The sequence below is a fragment of the Brassica napus genome, chromosome C4, assembly GCF_020379485.1.
Source record: "Brassica napus cultivar Da-Ae chromosome C4, Da-Ae, whole genome shotgun sequence".
Taxonomy (NCBI): domain Eukaryota; kingdom Viridiplantae; phylum Streptophyta; class Magnoliopsida; order Brassicales; family Brassicaceae; genus Brassica; species Brassica napus.
Genome location: NC_063447.1, coordinates 60,575,526 through 60,595,114, shown reverse-complemented (window position 1 = coordinate 60,595,114; position 19,589 = coordinate 60,575,526). Strand labels below are relative to the sequence as shown.

Here is a 19,589-nt window from a genome sequence, read left to right as displayed (position 1 = left end):
AGTTTTCAAAGTTTTGAGAAAGTGGCATGTATATAAAATGCAAAATGTGGGTACCATCCCATTGCTAATAAAAAATGTGTTTGGATTAAATTCTGCGTAATCACCTGCTTCCACATGCATCAATATATAAGTACACTTTAAAAAGAATTGAATTTCATATCTTATAAAAATTATAAACTCAAATAACTAAAAAGGTGGAAAGGATTCACCCTAAAACGGAGTGTAACATAGATTAAGGACATAATCCTAATCAGGCTCATTCTCCAGAGTCTTCTTTCGTCTCAATATTAAACCATTTTTTACATCAATGACGAACGATCATGGAACACATATTTGACAAAAAAATATTCTTAGAAATATGAAAAACAATGAATGTTACAAAATTAATAAGCATCTCCGACCCATAGTGTCAAAACTACACTATTTTGGTGTAGTTTCAACACTAAAAAATATTTTTCTCCAACCACAACACTAAACTTCACACTAAACTTCACACTAAAAGTTATTTTATAATATTATATGTATTTAACTTTTTATTTGTCATTTATTTAATTGTATAATTTATTAATAAAATAAGTGAATAGTATTTTAGTGGAGTGAATAGTGTTATAGTGTAGTGAATAGTGTCACACCAAATTTGGTGTAAAATTATAGTGTAACACTAAAATAGTGTGATTTTTGCAGTTGAGTTGGAGAAAGTTTTAGTGTCAAAATCACACTAAAATAGTGTTTTGGAATTGGGTTGGAGATGGTCTCAGAGGGTAAAATCTTAGGATCCAGCCAAACCAGGACCCGCTTTCCCATTTACTCTTTGGTAACTGACTGAAATGACAACCCAGTCTTTTACCAGCTACCCACCTGCTCTTTGTTTCAAAATGAAAAATTACATATAATTTTTTCAGATTATGCTCTTATAATTTCCGTTTAGTCAAGTGCTTTTAACATGTATTGTGTGAATGATAATGTAACATTCTAGTTTGCGATATATAAATAATTTAAAAGAATTGATTATATGTCAAAATATGTATTTATTTTTTTGATTATTTATTGAAAAAAACTAAAGTTAAGCATGTTTTAGTTATAATAGTAGAGATATATGTAACATGGTGCGATCATACCAGCACTAATGCACCGGATCCCATCAGAACTCCGCAGTTAAGCGTGTTTAGGCGAAAGTAGTACTAGGATGGGTGACTTTCCGGGAAGTCTTCGTGTTACATCCGTTTTAAAAGAGTTTAAAAAAAAAGGTAACATACCAAAAAGTGATTTATGATACCTTATGAATCATGCCAAAACATAGAGAAATGTCATGTGGTGATTGCAACATTAGTATACAAAACATTCAAGCCTCTAAAAAATCAACTCACCATCCGTTGTATGAGATTGGACCGAAACTTATGAGATTCATTAATTAATCGTAAACAATCGAAGCGTTAAATATAAAAAACGGTCCCACTTTAGAGAAACATACAAACTTTTGGATCTAAAACCTCTTAGTTATTAAAAATAATGAATAACTTATAAGTTATAAATGCACTAATATCCTAACAAAATAGTTAGTTGTAGTTTTATAAGAGAACTCTTTAATAAAAAACTTTACACTGCCATTAAATAACAAAGTAATCTCCAGCAAAACAAAAAGGTATTAAACCTCTAATAACTATGATTTTTTTTTGCTATGTCAACAAAGTGAATATCATATTTTAAGGTCCTTGAGAAATATAGGATTATAATTTAGTGATATGTATAGTGTTAAATCCATAAACCGGCATTTTAGACTATCTTTAATGGTTCATTTTATTTTTCACTCTAAACTCTATTTTATAGTGAAAATATAGTGGAATTGAAGATGTTCTAAGTGCTCAACAGCAAACGTGAACATTTTATCAGACTCTCGAAAACCCCCGAGTCTTTTTCACGAAACTAAGATATGATAAAAGTACTAAGGGTTAAGAAAACTATCATTATAGAGCTGATTTAATCATTCTGTTTAATGATAAAAAATAAGTATATATGACAACCATCTAATGTCTTTTATAAAACAGGACTCATGCTAGTAATAGACACTGAATGTTATGATACCATGAATGATTTACCCAAGACGAGTGGGGAAACCTATAACACAAGACTTACGGAAATAAGGCCAATCACGACGATGATGTATTTCAAACTTTTGCCTATATCTACATAAATGTTCTGTGGCATAAAACACAGATGTAATGTGTTGATAATAATGTACTTTTGCCTATATTTTGATGTAAAGAAAAAACGAAAATGTAGAAATTGAAAAGAAGAGAGAGACTGAAAAGACAAGTCAAACGTCAAATCGAACCACTTCCTTATCATACGACTGTCAGTGCCCTTCTGTGTTGTCATTCTTTTTCTCTTATTTTCCCTCAATTTCCTTTACCCTAAATTACCAAACAAAGAGAGAAATAGTAATTATTCAAATATTTTGCTTCAAAATAAAAATAAGTGAGAAAAAATAAAGTTTCCTTTTGCTCGTGCGCTTCTGAGCACACGAGGTGAATATACATCGAGAAATAGTTCGTACAAGATAAAATAATTGTCTCAAAAATTATTCAATCACCTCTTCAAAAATTATTATTATTATTATTTTTGATAAAGGGTTTCAAAAATTATTATAAAAGATAAACCTAACAAAATAATCTTTATATTTCTTAAGGTCATATATTATTAGCAATAATATATTTCGTATGAGAAAAAGATTTATAATTCAAACCCATTTTTTTCTTTATCAAAAAAAGATTTATAGTTCAGATTTAGTAGAAATACAATTAAGTTATATACCAGTTTGGTTAGATAAAAATTTGTTGTTCTAGTAATAATGAAAGAAGTAAACCCCAACAACCGGGCGCTACGATCCGGCCGACACGCTTATCTATGCCCATTCTCCACTCTCTCCCATCCATTTCTAATATATTTTGGAATTGTTTTTTCTGTTAAAGATTGAATATAATTTTAATCGGTACTTGTACAATACATGATTCTCAGTTACAAAAAAAAAAAAAAAATACATGATTCTCAACCGGTGAATATATGGGTTCGGACGACGACTGCACCATTATCAGAGCCACTTCTTGCCTTCTGTGGTTGGACGTTTCATATTTAATTCTTTCTCCACCTGATTGATTTGATTCATGATATTTTACACGAACAATAAATAGCCTTGTTTTACTTCTATGATTGCTAGTAGTATTTTCATTACAATAGCGTGCGTACACAACCGATAAAACAAACAAATAGTAATAATTTTCTTCATAATTTTTTTTTGCCAAGTTGCTTATTTGCTCTGAGGATATGACAAAAGTTGTTGCTAATTGGATGGTGAAATTTAGGGTGGTTATGCTAATTGTACATTTTAAAATATATTCATATGATGATACTATTTTCAAAAATACTAATATTTCAGTTACAAAAAATACTAATATTTAACACAAAAATAATAATACAAACAAAAATATCACACATTTAAATTAGTAACATTGGAAATCATGGGACAAACTCTGTAGTCCTAAGGATGATGGAGGTTTGGGATTTAAGGATCTTACAGACTTTAATACAGCTATGCTTGGGAAACAATTTTGGAGATTAATGGACAAACCTAACACGCTTTTTTCTCGTGTTTTCAAAGGGAGATATTTCAGGAATGCTTCACCCCTGGAACCCATTAGATCATACTCGTCATCTTATGGCTGGCGTAGTATTGTCTCTGCTAGATCTCTGGTTAGCAAATGACTAATTAAAAGGGTGGGAACAGGATCATCTATCTCAGTATGGAATGACCCTTGGCTTCCATCCACTCGCCCGAGACCAGCAAATAAAAATCAACACAATCTTTACCCGGAACTAACAGTGGATGCTCTTATCGATGGAACATCACGGTCATGGAATCTACAGGTTATTCGGACTCTGGTGGATCCGCAAGATATGAAAATTATTGAAAGTATTCCTATAAACAGATTTCACCTAGAAGACCGAAATGGATAGCATTTTACAAACAATGGGAAATACACGGTTAAATCTGGATATGAAGTGGAATGAGTATATCCGGACATAGAAAGTATGCCACCCCAGTTTGGTCCTTCGATAACACCGTTGAAGGCGTTCTGTTGGAAAGTACACTGCCCACCCAAGATGAAACATTTTTTGTGGCAAATTGTAACTGGGTGTATAGCGGTTAAGAAAAATTTGAGGTCAAGAGGAATGCAAGGAGGTACTGTATGTGACCGATGTAGAGCCCCTGAGGAGTCTACTAATCACGTTTTTTTTTGAATGTCCACCGGCGGTTCAGGTCTGGGCACTTTCACGGATTCCAACGAATCCAGATATTTTTCCCACTCAATCTTTGTTTACCAATATGGATCATTTATTTTGGAGAGTGTCCCCCAAAATGGAGGATCATTACTTTGCTTAGATTCTCTGGTATATATGGAAAGGTAGAAACAATAAAGTTTTTAGCAATTTGGATATGGATCCCAGAGATACTCTCAAATTGGCAGAAACGGAATCGTTACTTTGGGCGGAAGCACAAAACTCTCAGACTCAGAGTACGGACCGCACCCAAGTTCCAATACCTTTGGCAATACCAAGTATACCAGGTCGATGGTGTTTTACGGACGATCTTGGAAAACAGAGGATAAATATTCAGGGCAAGGATGGTACAGTACCCTGGAAGGTTACGATGGACTAATGGGAGCAAGGAATACGAGAGCGAGTCAGTCGCCACTACACACAGAGATAGAGGCTCTCATATGGGCAATGGAATGCATGAGGAATCTTCGACAGTCTTGTGTTACTTTTGCAACGGATTGTGCTCAGTTGGTGAAGATGGTTTCGGAACCAGAAGAGTGGCCAGCCTTTGCAAGCTATTTGGAAGACATAAAGTTCTTGAAGAGAAGTTTCAACAGCTCATAGATCATTCATATACCACGGACACAGAACTCAAAGGCAGATAGTCTAGCACGCAGTGCAAGGAAACAACCGTCGTTTGTCGTTCATATGGATGCAGAGTTACCGGGATGGTTCGCAGAGTCTATATGAATCTGTTTTGCTGCTGACAAAAAAAAAAAAATTAGTAACATTTTTACAGTTACAAAAATAATCCATTACATAATTGCATTATAGATTGTTGAATAGTATGAAATTATATTTAATCAAAAGACTGTTTTACATCAAAAATTGTTTATTTTTTAGAAGTTGATTAAAGATCAAAAGAATTATAAATGAAAAGATGATGCTAACAATTTTGTTCAAGTGTCCAACAAAACCGAGAGACCATGGTTTTACCAATCTAATAAATGCGATAAATTGTTCTTTTTTTGTAACACGAATTGTTCAAAAATGGCTTTTCCATAGAGATCATTCTCATTTTACATAATAAGAAAATCAAAAAGTAGAGAGGAGGCAAAGTTTTTTTTTTTTTTAATCAGAAAAAAAAGTAGAGAGGCAAAGTGAGGATTGGTCCAACGGTCACACAGAAAACCATCAAATCAGATTTCACTACAGTTAGAAAATTTATTTCCTTCTGTCTTTTAACTTAATTAGGTCTATGTTCTTATCCCTCGCCTAGTCACCTTCCTCTCATTTTTACCATTTTATCCCTTCTCCATGCACACATCTTTATATATACATACATGGTAATGCATCAATGGTGTTGTTCAGGCTTTCACATGTTATGTATCAAGCCAAAAAGACAATTGCCGAGGATCTTGGTTTTATCATATTATCCTACTCAATATATACTTATTTTTTTTTAAACACTGATTGATTATATTGATTCAGAAAATTACATCAAGAACTTATACATAAGAACACAATCATAAGTCCGGCGGAATAAACATATATCCCCGGAAACATTAGCCCGCAAAAGGGAGACAAGATGAAACAAGAACATAAACTGAGAAACAAACAAAGCACAATCAAACTTCTAGAACATCAAGGGACAATCAACTAAATTCAGAACACATTAAGAACTATTTAGCATGTAAACTTTAAAAGAGAATCTTGGGAATAGACAAACCGATGGAGACAAAGCTTGATCAAACCACCGAGATACGCAACCTCCTATAGAGAATAGCCCAAACAGGATAGAAAACAAAGCTTCAAGACCCAGGAGACAACTGGACAATCTATTTCCATAGTCTTCAAACCGGATAAGCCGACGTCGATGAAGAGACGACTTTAAACACCAACTTGAAGCTTGACGAAAAGCAGATCTCGATCAGATCAAATGGTAAATGACAAGGAGCAGTTGCAATCGACATTATGATGTACTTCTTGTTTTGGAAATTTAGATGTTTTAAAAAATTAAGTAGGATTATGATTAGTCAGATGTTAATGATGTTTAGGCTAATTATATTATACTAGTTTCTCGATTCTTTTCAATTCCATTATTATATTTGGCCCACCATGTATTCTCTTTTCCTCTTAATAATTATTTTACTCTTTTGGTAACCAAATCACTAAATTTTCTATTCCTTCTGTTCTTAAATGTAGGAAGTTTCAAAAAAATTTAATGTTCAAATATATAAAATCTTTTCAACTTTCTAAATAAATTTTACTTTATTAAAAATTGTATAACCAGTCATATTTAATAATCTATTTTGTAAATTATTTTCTAGTTTTAATGATAATTTCTAGAGAAAAAAATAATTTTCTTAATATGTGTATTTTTTCCTAAACATTTTATATTCAGGAACAGAAGAAGTATTAACTAAACGCTTTAACCCACTTTTTAAACGCTATAAAGATAAAACAGTTAATAATTTTATTACCATCTCAGTTTAAATATCTGAGCCGACGCCCGGTTCATCCATTCAAATCTCTTATTTTCTCTCTTATCAGGCCAAAAAATATCTGAGTCCACAAATATAATAAAGAATCATTCTCTCTCTCTCTTTCTCTTTCTCTCAGAGACTAGCAAGAAGCTTCAAAAGATGAAAGCTTAAGATTCTCTCCCCGGAAAAATATATTCTCTTTTTTCAAAAATAACAATAATCCATAACTTCATCCTCTTGTTGTCCAACAAAATCAATCAAAGGAGGGAAACCATTTTTTTTTTTTTGCTAAGACTCCTTGGCTAAACCCTAACTTTTGTTCCTTTTTAAAGATATAGAAGAATCAAGAAGATAAAACAATGAGCAGCCTTGAGGAATCCTTGAGATCTATGTCGTTGGATTTTCTAAACCTTTTAATTAACGGTCAAGCTTTCTCCGACGTAACTTTCAGCGTCGAAGGTCGTCTTGTCCACGCCCACCGTTGCATCCTCGCCGCTCGGAGCCTCTTCTTCCGCAAGTTCTTTTGTGGGACCGACCAACCACAGTCCTGCATAGACCCGACCCGACATGGGTCAGTACCCGGTAGCCCATCAAGAGGCTCCCAGGCTCCAGCTGGTGTCATACCAGTGAACTCAGTCGGTTACGAGGTGTTCTTGTTGCTGCTTCAGTTTCTTTATAGCGGACAAGTCTCCATCGTGCCGCAGAAACATGAGCCAAGACCCAACTGTGGCGAAAGAGGATGTTGGCACACGCATTGCTCAGCCGCCGTGGATCTTGCTCTCGACACTCTTGCCGCCTCTCGTTACTTCGGCGTCGAGCAGCTCGCCTTGCTCACTCAGGTCTCTCTCTCTCTCTGACTTCATTTCTCATTGCACATCTTAAGGAAGAACATGTCTCCACTTTTTTTATGTTCTGCTTGCTCCTATTAGCTTTTTTTTTCTTTGATGAATTTAATTTATAATTTTTTATAATTTCAAAACCCTTTTCCATAATATGTATATGTGTATACATATTTTTTCGTTGAATAATCTTTGTTGTTGTCTTGATTTCATGTGTAAATGAATATATTCTCTTACAAATGAACCATCTACTTCTTGCAAGGAGAAGCATTTTCCTAAAGTAGAAACTTTGAAGAACTGTATTTAGTTGGATATATTCACATCTTTAGTCTTAATTTCTTATCCAATCTAAATTTTCCTCATTTGGGGTTTTGATAATAAATCCATAGATAACCTACTCTTCCACACCCATCTGAAAAAATGCAAAAAATTAAATACAAAACATAACCTAAAAAGGGAAATTATACCCACTTGCTGGCAAAATGTCGGTTCATTGGATTTAACGCTAATCAATATATATACTATTTGTATTATTGGCAGAAACAACTAGCAAGCATGGTAGAGAAAGCCTCCATCGAAGATGTAATGAAAGTGTTAATAGCATCAAGGAAGCAAGACATGCAACAACTATGGTCGACTTGCTCTCACTTAGTCGCCAAGTCAGGTCTCCCACCGGAGATTCTTGCCAAACATCTCACCATAGATGTCGTCGCCAAGATTGAAGAGATTCGTCTCAAAACATCAATATCTCGACGTTCACTAATGCCACATAACCACCACCATGATCTCACCGTCGCTCAAGACCTAGAAGATCAAAAGATTAGAAGGATGAGACGTGCCTTGGATTCATCTGACGTTGAGCTAGTGAAGCTAATGGTTATGGGAGAAGGACTCAATCTTGATGAGTCTTTGGCATTGCATTACGCTGTTGAAAGCTGTAGTAGAGAAGTTGTGAAGGCCTTGCTTGAACTTGGTGCAGCCGATGTGAACTACCCGGCAGGTCCCGCGGGGAAAACACCGTTACACATTGCTGCTGAAATGGTCTCTCCCGACATGGTGGCTGTTCTGTTGGACCACCATGCTGATCCTAATGTTCGTACCGTTGGTGGAATCACTCCTCTTGATATCCTTAGGACGTTGACTTCAGATTTCTTGTTCAAGGGGGCAGTTCCTGGACTGACTCACATTGAACCGAACAAGCTTAGGCTTTGTCTCGAGCTTGTTCAGTCCGCTGCAATGGTGATATCTCGAGAAGAAGGAAACAATAGCAACAATAATAATAATGATTACAACAACCCGAGTTACCCTCAGATGAATGAGGAGCACAACAGTGGAAGTAGTGGAGGAAGTAATAACAATTTGGATTCAAGGTTGGTGTATCTCAATCTTGGAGCGGGTACGGGTCAGATGGGTCAGGGTCGGGATCATGGAGACGACCAAAACAGTCAGAGGGAAGGTATGAGTCGTCATCATCATCATGACCCCTCTACAATGTATCATCACCATCATCAACATCACTTCTAGTGCTCTATTTTGGTCTCTATATGTTGGCCATTAAGACTCGCAATATATATTTATTAATTTAGTTCTTGTATCTTCTATATATTTTTGTATATGGAAATGAAGACATAAGGAGAGTATGAAGAAGAGTGACATGGATGAATTTAAGATCATGTGTTATAATCAAAAGACTTAGGTTTATTAATCTTAGTTCTCTCTAGAGTTGTATTGTTTAGTCATTGATTAATTTGCCATTAATTAGTATTTTTCTATCATAATCTTTCGCTATTTCAAGCCTTTTTGTGTATGCATACTAAAATATTGTTTAGGAAGCACAAATAATATTTACTCATTAACATAGATACTACAAATTAGATATTCAGTCCAGTTAAAAATTGTCAAAAATGTTAACATATGACAATAATAAGAATTTCGTATTATTTTGTTTTATACTGGATTCGAGACTGTCTTTTAATTGGAGTTTTTGTATGTATTTGCATCAGCAATGTCTTATTGGGTATATAAATATAACTATATTGTATATACACAACAAAATATGCCATTATTTTAGTTCTTTTCGTCCTTCGAAATGTTTCTCTAATTTTTAAATATTTTGTTGTGTGGCTGACTACACATCGCCGTATGAGATAGTATGTAATTCTACATGGAATATCCCTTGTATCTATCACTTCTTTATTTTTGGGCACTTGTTGATCATAAAACAAATATATATGAGAAAGTAATTTGTACCATTATAACATAATTGTTGATAAAGCTATCTTCCAGTTCTTATTTAATCATATTTTCAAAAGTAGGAATATGAGATGATATCTTTTTAATTTAAAATGTCTTTTTAAAATGATTTCTTTGCAATGATAAGGTGGGAGACAAACGGTAATTCTTCTAGTAAATTTGGGATCTTCAACCCATTGAACCAATGCAATCGGTTGTCCAATACCTTTTCATTTTTAATATACGAAAACTATAAATTAAAGAAACACATGTTACGATTAGTAGATAAAAAGAACACTTCGTTTATTTATTTTAATTTTTTGAAACTAAGAACACTTCGTTTTCGAAGCTAATATTTTTTTATGGAAAAGGATGAGGCTAATATTTTTAAAAGATTTCATCATGCTTCATGCATGTATATATTAGATGAAACCATTGAAACTACAACGTTCATTCGAACAAATATCGCTCAACGTTTTTCTTTAAACATAATTTAATTAGGGAAGATTACAAGGAAAACATCCAACATATTTGTATATATCTATTCACAAATAAAAGTAAGGTTTAAGAACTTTAATAATGAGCATGTGAATTGATTGGGAAACTTAGAATGTAAGCAATCAGTTTATCATCACTAACTTAAAATTTGAAACATCAAATCTATTATTATGGTGTAAAGATTAACACGAACGAGATTGAGACATTACATGAGGAAACATCATATAAAACACACACAGATACAAACACACACACACACACACACACACACATATATATATATATATATATAAATAATTATGAAGGAATAAAAAGAGAGAAACAAATGAAAAGTAGAAAAGCCAATATTTATGGGAGTGTCAGTGTCATCTCTACAATGTAGAGCCCAATCAATCTGATCTAGTGTTTTCGGTCAGTGTTCCTTTCATACCATGGCCAATAAAACATTTTCTTGGCTGTATTATCTAGCCAGAAAATAGAACATGAGAGTATGAGAATTGAGAAAAGTAATAATGATAAATGTTAAAATTATTAAACCATTTAAAATATGCTTTCAAGAGTAGTTTATAACTTTTGCGGGAGATTTGCCTCTTTGCAATGTGTAAAATTAAACTATTTTTTTGTTTGACAATATGTATGCAGTGAAGTCTTTAATATCAGTTTAAAAATCAATTAATGTGATATAAACATTCAATTTTGTTAACTCATATTAACTCTTTGAAAGCTTTACCCAGTTCACACCGAACCAAACTTGTATGCAAGGAGTGATTGAAATAACAACATATGAAACCTCATTCATTACTTGACGTTTTTTTGTTGTCATTCTCGTTACCTTGTCCCACACGGTATCACTAAGAAGGGAGCAAGGAGTTTCAGAACAAATATTTCTACTTATATCGAAGCATTTGCTCATTTACCCTCAAAAACAGAAGATCTTTCGGTTTTACACCGATCACTCATCGTTTGTCTCAAGGGAAGATTGTAATACTTCTTCTAAATACTTTTCCGCGGCTGCAAACTGTCTCTTCTTGTCCTCGATTGCTAGTGCAGCCAGAGCTTTGTCCTGTTCAAAAAAATAAGGAAGCAATCTACTGTGAATAGACTAGCAACAACTACTAACAACAAAGAGGAGACTGATAAGCTGATCAATGAGAGGTTTAATGAATATTTGGAAGAACCAGAGATGTATCAGCCTTTTTTTGGATTCAGTTGAAAGGAAATAATAAGATTACCGGAGGCAAGTCCTGGTAGCTTCTTAGAGTATCAACGACAGGTTTTGTCATCTTCTCCAATTCCTTCCTGTGCTCTGCCATTTCCACCAGCTCTCTATGGCTAATCTTGGTACCGTAACCAACTCGGTTGAGCAACACCTGCTCCCAAGAATATACATAAGACAAACTATGCTAGCCAAACATAATCAGTGAAAGGAGAAGAAGGCGTCTACCTCATACTTCTTGTACTGCTGTATATACTGATCCTCCTTGGCCGCCATTACTTCCAAATTCGTTCTCCAATTCTCCATCTATGACTCACAACTTGTTCTTCTAATAGATTCCTATGTTACCTCTAGTCTCTACTCTTTCCAATCTCGTTTGTGCTTATTCTTCTAACAGATTCCTGTGTTACTTTGTCACAGATTAATAGCTTCTTCAAGGTGAGCGCCTTATTGCGCCATGACGTAAGTGATGTTAGGAGTTTTCAAGGCTCCTAAGACAAATGTTGTAGTATAAATGATTGTCGAACCAGTTCTGAGAGATATGAAAGCACCGAGAATGCAAGTACTCACTTAATCTAAGTGCAACCAATGATTTAGATGAGTTTTAAGCTATGACTAAAACTAAAAAGCAATAACAGAATGATACTTTCTTGACTAAGGGAAAAGAGAACTCATGGGCATAGGGATTAGACCTTGGGTGATCAAGTTTCGAACTGAGGATGACAAATGATCAATCAAACTATCGACCTTAAGCCTAGACACAATTCTAAGCAAGCTCTATGTCTAGATGAATGCTCATTTGCTAACATATCTCAAACATCAAATGTCTTTGGTTGAATAATATGAAAGCAATCATTACTAACAAGTCTATTAGCTATTTTAGCACATTTAACAACAAATGTCTTTGGTAAAGTATACTAAAAGCCCAGGAGAGTTGTCTCAGGCATTTCATCAAACACCTTTTGGGTGGGAAATGCCTATTGATCAACTTTTGAGTGGCCAACTCAGAAGATGCATTATGAATACTCTACTAGCAAGGAACAAGAATGATCTACACTAAAACATCCTAGAACTAACCTAATCACCCTTAATCTCCCTAACCCATGAATTCAAAAAGGTGATTACTCACTAATCTCCATGATTCCTCTTAAACCCATATTGGATTTCAGATTAATCATGTAGAGAAATAGATAAGAAATCAACAAGAACACAAGAACATAACCATCAAAATCCAAGAGATAAACTTCTCAAAAGAGTTTTTGTGTATTTCTCAATAGATCAAAAGATGATTTGCCTGCCGGCTACAAAAAATGTTTAAAACATCACTTTTTCCAAGTGCAAAACGTCCAAAATAAATTGCAAAAAGGGCCTTGAGAAATCATGATTTTCGGCAGCAAAATAACGCGGAGCGACTTGCAGGTGTCGCTCCGGAAAGTCGCTCCAGGGCCGATTTTTGGTGTCTCCGGGCGAGAGGTCCCGAGCGACTTTGGTGTGTCGCTCCAACGGGTCGCTCTGGATCGGAGCGACCTTGGTAGGTCGCTCTGAGAGGTCGCTCCAGGGTCATCTAAGATTGTTCGGAGTAACGAGAACGCGAGCGACTTCATGGCGTCGCTTTAGGAAGGTCGCTCTGAGAAGTGGGACACAGCGACTTCGTGATGTCGCTCCGGGAGGTCGCTCCCATGCTCAGTTCGTCCAATGGTCACCTTTTCACCTCTTTTGAGCTCCAAATGCACTCGAATGTCTCCAATAACCTCATGTGGTACTCCAGTACCTAATAGAGACTCATGTATGCAAAATGCAACCTAAACATGGCTAAATCCTAGTCTATATGATCAAAATGCACATGGACGAATGGATAAGATAATGGAAATATGCAAGATATCAACTCCCCCAAACTTGTTCTTTTACTTGTCCACAAGTGAACTTTCTAGAACTCATAGGGAGAGAGGTTTGAAGGAGAGAGCTCATAGCCAAAAGAAACACACAAAGCACTCAAATCAACATCTAAATTCAGCATTAGTACACCCTCTCTTATTATACTCTAGCTTCTCTAGGCCTATTCAACTCTTTTCATCCTTACACTCATCATCATGCATTCACACATGCAAATCAGCCAACTCTCAAGTTCATTAAGCATAGCATCAAGTGAATTCTTGCAAATGGTCAATTGGTCCAAATCATTTGGTTGAGTAAGGGAAAGCTTTTATTCAAGTGGGTCAAGATGTTCAAAATCCATGATCTTTTAAAGTGGTTTACTCTCAAAATAAGTAGCCTTGACATTGCACATAATATATCTAAGAAAGGGATCAACTCATGCATACAATGCTCAATCTCCATTGTTCTACCCTTTTCCCAATCATACAATTACACAATCATTCCCAAATGTCAAACCCAACTCAAATCTCTCACCAAAAGATCCTAAAAACTTTAATTCCTTCTCTTTGAAATCTACAAGGGATTTTCCACAACCTCAAAACATTATTTAGCTCCTAACAATTTTGCTAGCCCCCTTTTTCTTTCTTTTTCTTTTCTTTTTATATTTTATTTATTTATTTATTTTTTTTTTTTTAGATGGGGGCCAAGACTTTTCATAACTTGAGCTAGAGGTTTTTCTACTTATCCCAATAAGACAATTCACGTAAACACAAACAGTCATTTCTTTTCCTTTTTCATTGCTCCCAAATCATAATCACAACTCTCACCCCCCACCTATAGCTAGACAATAGAGTGCCCAATCTAGCAAGAATGAAGATCAAGCATTGTCGTTCCCGATACTCTCAACATTTTGCACATGTAAGACTTTCCGAAGAAGGCCTCACTCATCAAACAATGAAAGCTTAAAAGAAGGGAAAGGTTTTGGGAGTGGTCTACCACTAGAGTTTGTCAAAATAAGATTGGCATAAAGGATGTGACAACTCAAGTGTGTATAGCCATGACTCAGTACACAAGGGACCATGAGCAAGAAGTATTAAGTTCGTTCAGTTCAAATAAGGTTGTAGTTGGCTTCAAAGACTGAGTTTCAGCAATCAACAAGTTTCAGGAAGAGTCTTCAAGGCTCGAAGCATACAAGTGTTTTTGAGAGGTGCATAAGCTATTCAGGTGCAAAGTAATGTTCTTTACAAGGCATTTCAAATCATTGCTCCCAATGCAAGTAAATGCAACCTATATGCTCTAGACTCTCCTAGAAATGCCAATGATGCAAACTAAATGATATTTTTTTTATGCAAATATATATGTATAATGCAATGCATGAGACTCAAAATCATCAAAGCAAACGTGATCAAATACTTGGTACCTCCCCCAAACTTAAATGACACAGTCTCTGTGTTGTCAAGGAGAGAGAGATACCCAAAAAGAGAAAACTAATATGCAAAAACGAAATGGTATATACAAGGGAAAGTAGTGGGTTACCTTCTATGGAGAATGAGTAGAGGGAGATGCTCCCTCCTCGTCGTCCTCAGGTGGTAACTCTTCAAGGTGCTCATCAGTCAGAGTGCCCATCTCTTCAATGTAGAAGGCTTGCCCGAACACAGTTGGTTTCTTCATTTTCGCCTTGATGTCAAAGTGGAGAACATGCCCTTTACCCAAATGGAGATCAATCGTGCCCTCTTTCACCTTAACAATTGCTCTTGCTGTAGCTAAAAATGGCCTTCCAAGAATCAATGGGTCGTGAGTCTCCTCACCCATCTCAAGCACCACAAAATCTGTAGGTATCTCATACCTTCCAATCTTCACAGGTAGGTCCTCTAAGATGCCCACAGGGTACTTCACTGAACGATCAGCTAACACCAGAGAGAGTTTACACTTCTTGTACTGAGTGAATCCAAGCTTCTTTGCAACAGACAAAGGCATCACGCTGACACTAGCTCCCAAATCGCAGAGACATTTCTCAAATACCATAGGTCCAAGAGCACAAGGTAGTGTGAAGCATCCTGGATCCTCTAACTTCTCTGCAACATCAAGCCTTTGGATGATGGCACTGCACTCATGGGTAAGAATCATCATGCTTTCCATTTCCTTCTTCTTTGCAGCTACAACATCTTTCTGAACTTGTTGTATTGAGGAATCAACATGAAAGCATCGATGATGGGCATTGCAACCTGAGCTTCACTCATTTGCTTGTCAAACAAAGCCTTGTACTTCTCTAGCAGCTGCCTCTTGAATCTACCAGGGAATGGTAGTTTGGGTTCATAGGGAGGAGGAACAAAAGAATTCTCACTTGCTGGAGCAAGAACTTCACCACCTTCACTGTTTTCTTCTCTTCCCCAACCTTTCCTTTACCCTTGGCTTCCACAATCTTCTCCAAGATTTCATCATTGATTTTCTCATCAACAATCACCACTTCATCATCTAAGTTGATGGCCACCTCCTCACCTAGTTTCTCAGCATCCCTGGTGAGGGTTGTAGGAGGTAACTGCTTACCACTCCTAAGGGTGATAGCTTTGGCCTCCTTGGGGTTTTGGTCAGATTTTCCAGGTAGAGATCCTTGCTGGCGAGTCTGGTGAGTGGTCATGGAAGCAAACTGATTCTCTAAATTCTTGACTGTAGAAGCAAGATGTGAGAACTTGTTGTTGAGCTCATTGTAGCTCCCATCAATCTTGGAATGAAGGTTCTTCAACTCATAACCAACATGCTTCTCACTTCTAGTCTGAGACTCCAAGATTTGTTTCAGCAGGGTGTCAGTGCTGCTCTCTTGAGGAGCAGAGGAACCAGATGATGGGTTTTGCTGAGGTTGATAGCTGCCTTGATGGTTGTTTCGAGGCGGATAACCACTCTGTTGGTTGTTGAGATAGGATTTCTGTTGGTAGTTGTTGTACTGAAAGTTGGGCTCTTTTTTGTACCAGCTACCATTGTTGTTGATGAAACACAGCTCTTCCTGACCTTCCAAACCCTCAACCTCATGGACAACAGGTGGTGTATCTTGGCTTGGGTTACCAACAAAGTGCAGCTGCTATTGTGTGGCTTTATCAGCAAGGAGGATGTCTATCTTATCCTGTAGAGCTTTCAACTCCTTCCTCGTCTGCTTATCATCTGTTCGACTGCTTCTGTCTGGTCTTCACTGTAGACTGCATCACTCTTTACCATGTTGTCAACCAGCTCCTCTGCATCTTCCTCAGTTCTCCCAAGAAGAACCCATTGCTAGCTGTATCCAGTCTGGCCCTGTACTTAGGAAGAGCACCACGGTAGAATGTGCTCAGCAAGCTCTCCTTAGAGAAACCATGGTGTGGGCATTGAGCTTGGTAGCCCTTGAATCTCTCCCAGGCTTCACTGAATCCTTCCAAGTTCTTCTGTTGGAAACTAGAGATCTCATTTCTCAGCTTAGCAGTTCTTGAGGATGAGAAGAATTTCTCCAAGAATGCTCTCTTGCAGTCATCCCAAGTGGTGATAGAGTCGCTGGGTAGAGACTTCTCCCACTGACGTGCCTTATCCCCCAAAGAGAAAGGGAGCAGCTTGAGCTTTAAAGCATCTTCGGACACACCATTGGTTTTTGACAACCCGCAGTAGCTGTCAAACCTATCCAAGTGATCGAATGGGTCCTCTAAAGCCAAGCCATGATATTTGTTGTTCTCGATCACATTGAGGAGTCCTGACTTGACCTCAAAGTTGTTGGCTGCCACAGCCGGTGCTCGGATTCCTAGTCTATGACCAAGAATGTTGGGCCGGTCATAAGTACCAATGGGTCGAGCTGCCCGCGGTTGGTGTTCTGCCCCTTGCGGTGGATCTGCCATATCAATATCCAATCTCTGCAAGTGGGCTTGTTGTTCTTCTTCTCTTCTAGCTCTAGCACACTCTCTCTCGAAAGCTCTGATGTCTGCTACTATTGGAACTAGGTTTGATGGACCCCTGCTACTCAAGTTCATACACCTGAAAGTTAAAGGTAGGTGAAGAAGAACAATCAGTAACAAAAGAAAATAAAAATGACTTAGTCTCAAGTAAGTGACTAAATCTCAATGTTCAATCTACTCAGAATTTGGCAACGGCGCCAATTTGATGTTAGGAGTTTTCAAGGCTCCTAAGACAAATGTTGTAGTATAAATGATTGTCGAACCAGTTCTGAGAGATATGAAAGCACCGAGAATGCAAGTACTCACTTAATCTAAGTGCAACCAATGATTTAGATGAGTTTTAAGCTATGACTAAAACTAAAAAGCAATAACAGAATGATACTTTCTTGACTAAGGGAAAAGAGAACTCATGGGCATAGGGATTAGACCTTGGGTGATCAAGTTTCGAACTGAGGATGACAAATGATCAATCAAACTATCGACCTTAAGCCTAGACACAATTCTAAGCAAGCTCTATGTCTAGATGAATGCTCATTTGCTAACATATCTCAAACATCAAATGTCTTTGGTTGAATAATATGAAAGCAATCATTACTAACAAGTCTACTAGCTATTTTAGCACATTTAACAACAAATGTCTTTGGTAAAGTATACTAAAAGCCCATGAGAGTTGTCTCAGGCATTTCATCAAACACCTTTTGGGTGGGAAATGCCTATTGATCAACTTTTGAGTGGCCAACTCAGAAGATGCATTATGAATACTCTACTAGCAAGGAACAAGAATGATCTACACTAAAACATCCTAGAACTAACCTAATCACCCTTAATCTCCCTAACCCATGAATTCAAAAAGGTGATTACTCACTAATCTCCATGATTCCTCTTAAACCCATATTGGATTTCAGATTAATCATGTAGAGAAATAGATAAGAAATCAACAAGAACACAAGAACATAACCATCAAAATCCAAGAGATAAACTTCTCAAAAGAGTTTTTGTGTATTTCTCAATAGATCAAAAGATGATTTGCCTGCCGGCTACAAAAATGTTTAAAACATCACTTTTTCCAAGTGCAAAACGTCCAAAATAAATTGCAAAAAGGGCCTTGAGAAATCATGATTTTCGGCAGCAAAATAACGCGGAGCGACTTGCAGGTGTCGCTCCGGAAAGTCGCTCCAGGGCCGATTTTTGGTGTCTCCGGGCGAGAGGTCCCGAGCGACTTTGGTGTGTCGCTCCAACGGGTCGCTCTGGATCGGAGCGACCTTGGTAGGTCGCTCTGAGAGGTCGCTCCAGGGTCATCTAAGATTGTTCGGAGTAACGAGAACGCGAGCGACTTCATGGCGTCGCTTTAGGAAGGTCGCTCTGAGAAGTGGGACACAGCGACTTCGTGATGTCGCTCCGGGAGGTCGCTCCCATGCTCGGTTCGTCCAATGGTCACCTTTTCACCTCTTTTGAGCTCCAAATGCACTCGAATGTCTCCAATAACCTCATGTGGTACTCCAGTACCTAATAGAGACTCATGTATGCAAAATGCAACCTAAACATGGCTAAATCCTAGTCTATATGATCAAAATGCACATGGACGAATGGATAAGATAATGGAAATATGGAAGATATCAGTAAGGCGCAAGGCTCGGACAGTCTCGCCTTGGTGCGCCATGCGCCATTTTAAACACAGCTCACAAGGGACTACATCTTCTTCTAGCTGCGCAAGGATTCTGTAAAATCCTCAACAACATATAAAAGTAAAGAACACCACTCGCCATCAAGATCATATTCAAATCTAGCATAACCAATCTTACTTCTTCAAATACGTCAGCCTCTGAATCGCTTTCCTTGTATACTCAAGCAGCACATCAGACTCCTCCGCTTTATCCCTCTTCTCCTCAGAGAAACATCTCCCATCGCAACAAGGAAACTAAACTTTAAAATTAATTTATTTCATCATAATTAAAAACAACAAAATATAAGTAACTAGATCATCTTTGATGATGATAAAGTTAAAATTAACTATGTGAAATATTTTGTATGGTGAAAAAAAAAAAACTGTCTTTAAACATGCTTCTCTGTTTTAATTCATATTATTTGTTTTTTGTTTCACAATGGAAGATATCTCATATGTTTAGATTATTTTAACTTTATAAAAAATTTGTAACCAATTGTATATTTATCAAATTCATATATAATTAAATAAGTAAAGTTTAAATTATATTTTAGT

The 19,589-nt window shown here is 36.7% G+C and overlaps 2 protein-coding genes and 2 non-coding genes across 4 annotated transcripts; 3 read left to right on the top strand and 1 right to left on the bottom strand.

Moving 5' to 3' along the window:
* The first annotated feature begins 1,104 nt into the window (after nucleotides 1-1,104).
* Nucleotides 1,105-1,223, top strand: LOC125586476. Its single transcript, XR_007323006.1, has one exon. It is a non-coding gene; the product is annotated as a 5S ribosomal RNA (ribosomal RNA).
* Nucleotides 1,224-6,842: 5,619 nt separating this feature from the next.
* LOC106394350 (regulatory protein NPR5) lies at nucleotides 6,843-9,344 on the top strand. Its single transcript, XM_013834918.3, has 2 exons — nucleotides 6,843-7,639; nucleotides 8,180-9,344. Exons 1-2 carry the CDS (start codon nucleotides 7,160-7,162, stop codon nucleotides 9,161-9,163), a joined length of 1,464 nt encoding a protein of 487 aa, XP_013690372.1. The 5' UTR covers nucleotides 6,843-7,159; the 3' UTR covers nucleotides 9,164-9,344.
* A 1,799-nt stretch (nucleotides 9,345-11,143) lies between these two features.
* On the bottom strand, nucleotides 11,144-12,043 carry LOC106394117 (AUGMIN subunit 1-like). Its single transcript, XM_048755222.1, has 3 exons — nucleotides 11,814-12,043; nucleotides 11,602-11,739; nucleotides 11,144-11,432 (listed from the first exon to the last, which is right to left on the bottom strand). The coding sequence occupies exons 1-3, from the start codon at nucleotides 11,889-11,891 to the stop codon at nucleotides 11,322-11,324; spliced, it is 327 nt and encodes a 108-aa protein (XP_048611179.1). The 5' UTR covers nucleotides 11,892-12,043; the 3' UTR covers nucleotides 11,144-11,321.
* A 4,756-nt stretch (nucleotides 12,044-16,799) lies between these two features.
* Nucleotides 16,800-16,906, top strand: LOC125586561. Its single transcript, XR_007323098.1, has one exon. It is a non-coding gene; the product is annotated as a small nucleolar RNA R71 (small nucleolar RNA).
* The last annotated feature ends 2,683 nt before the right edge of the window (nucleotides 16,907-19,589 follow it).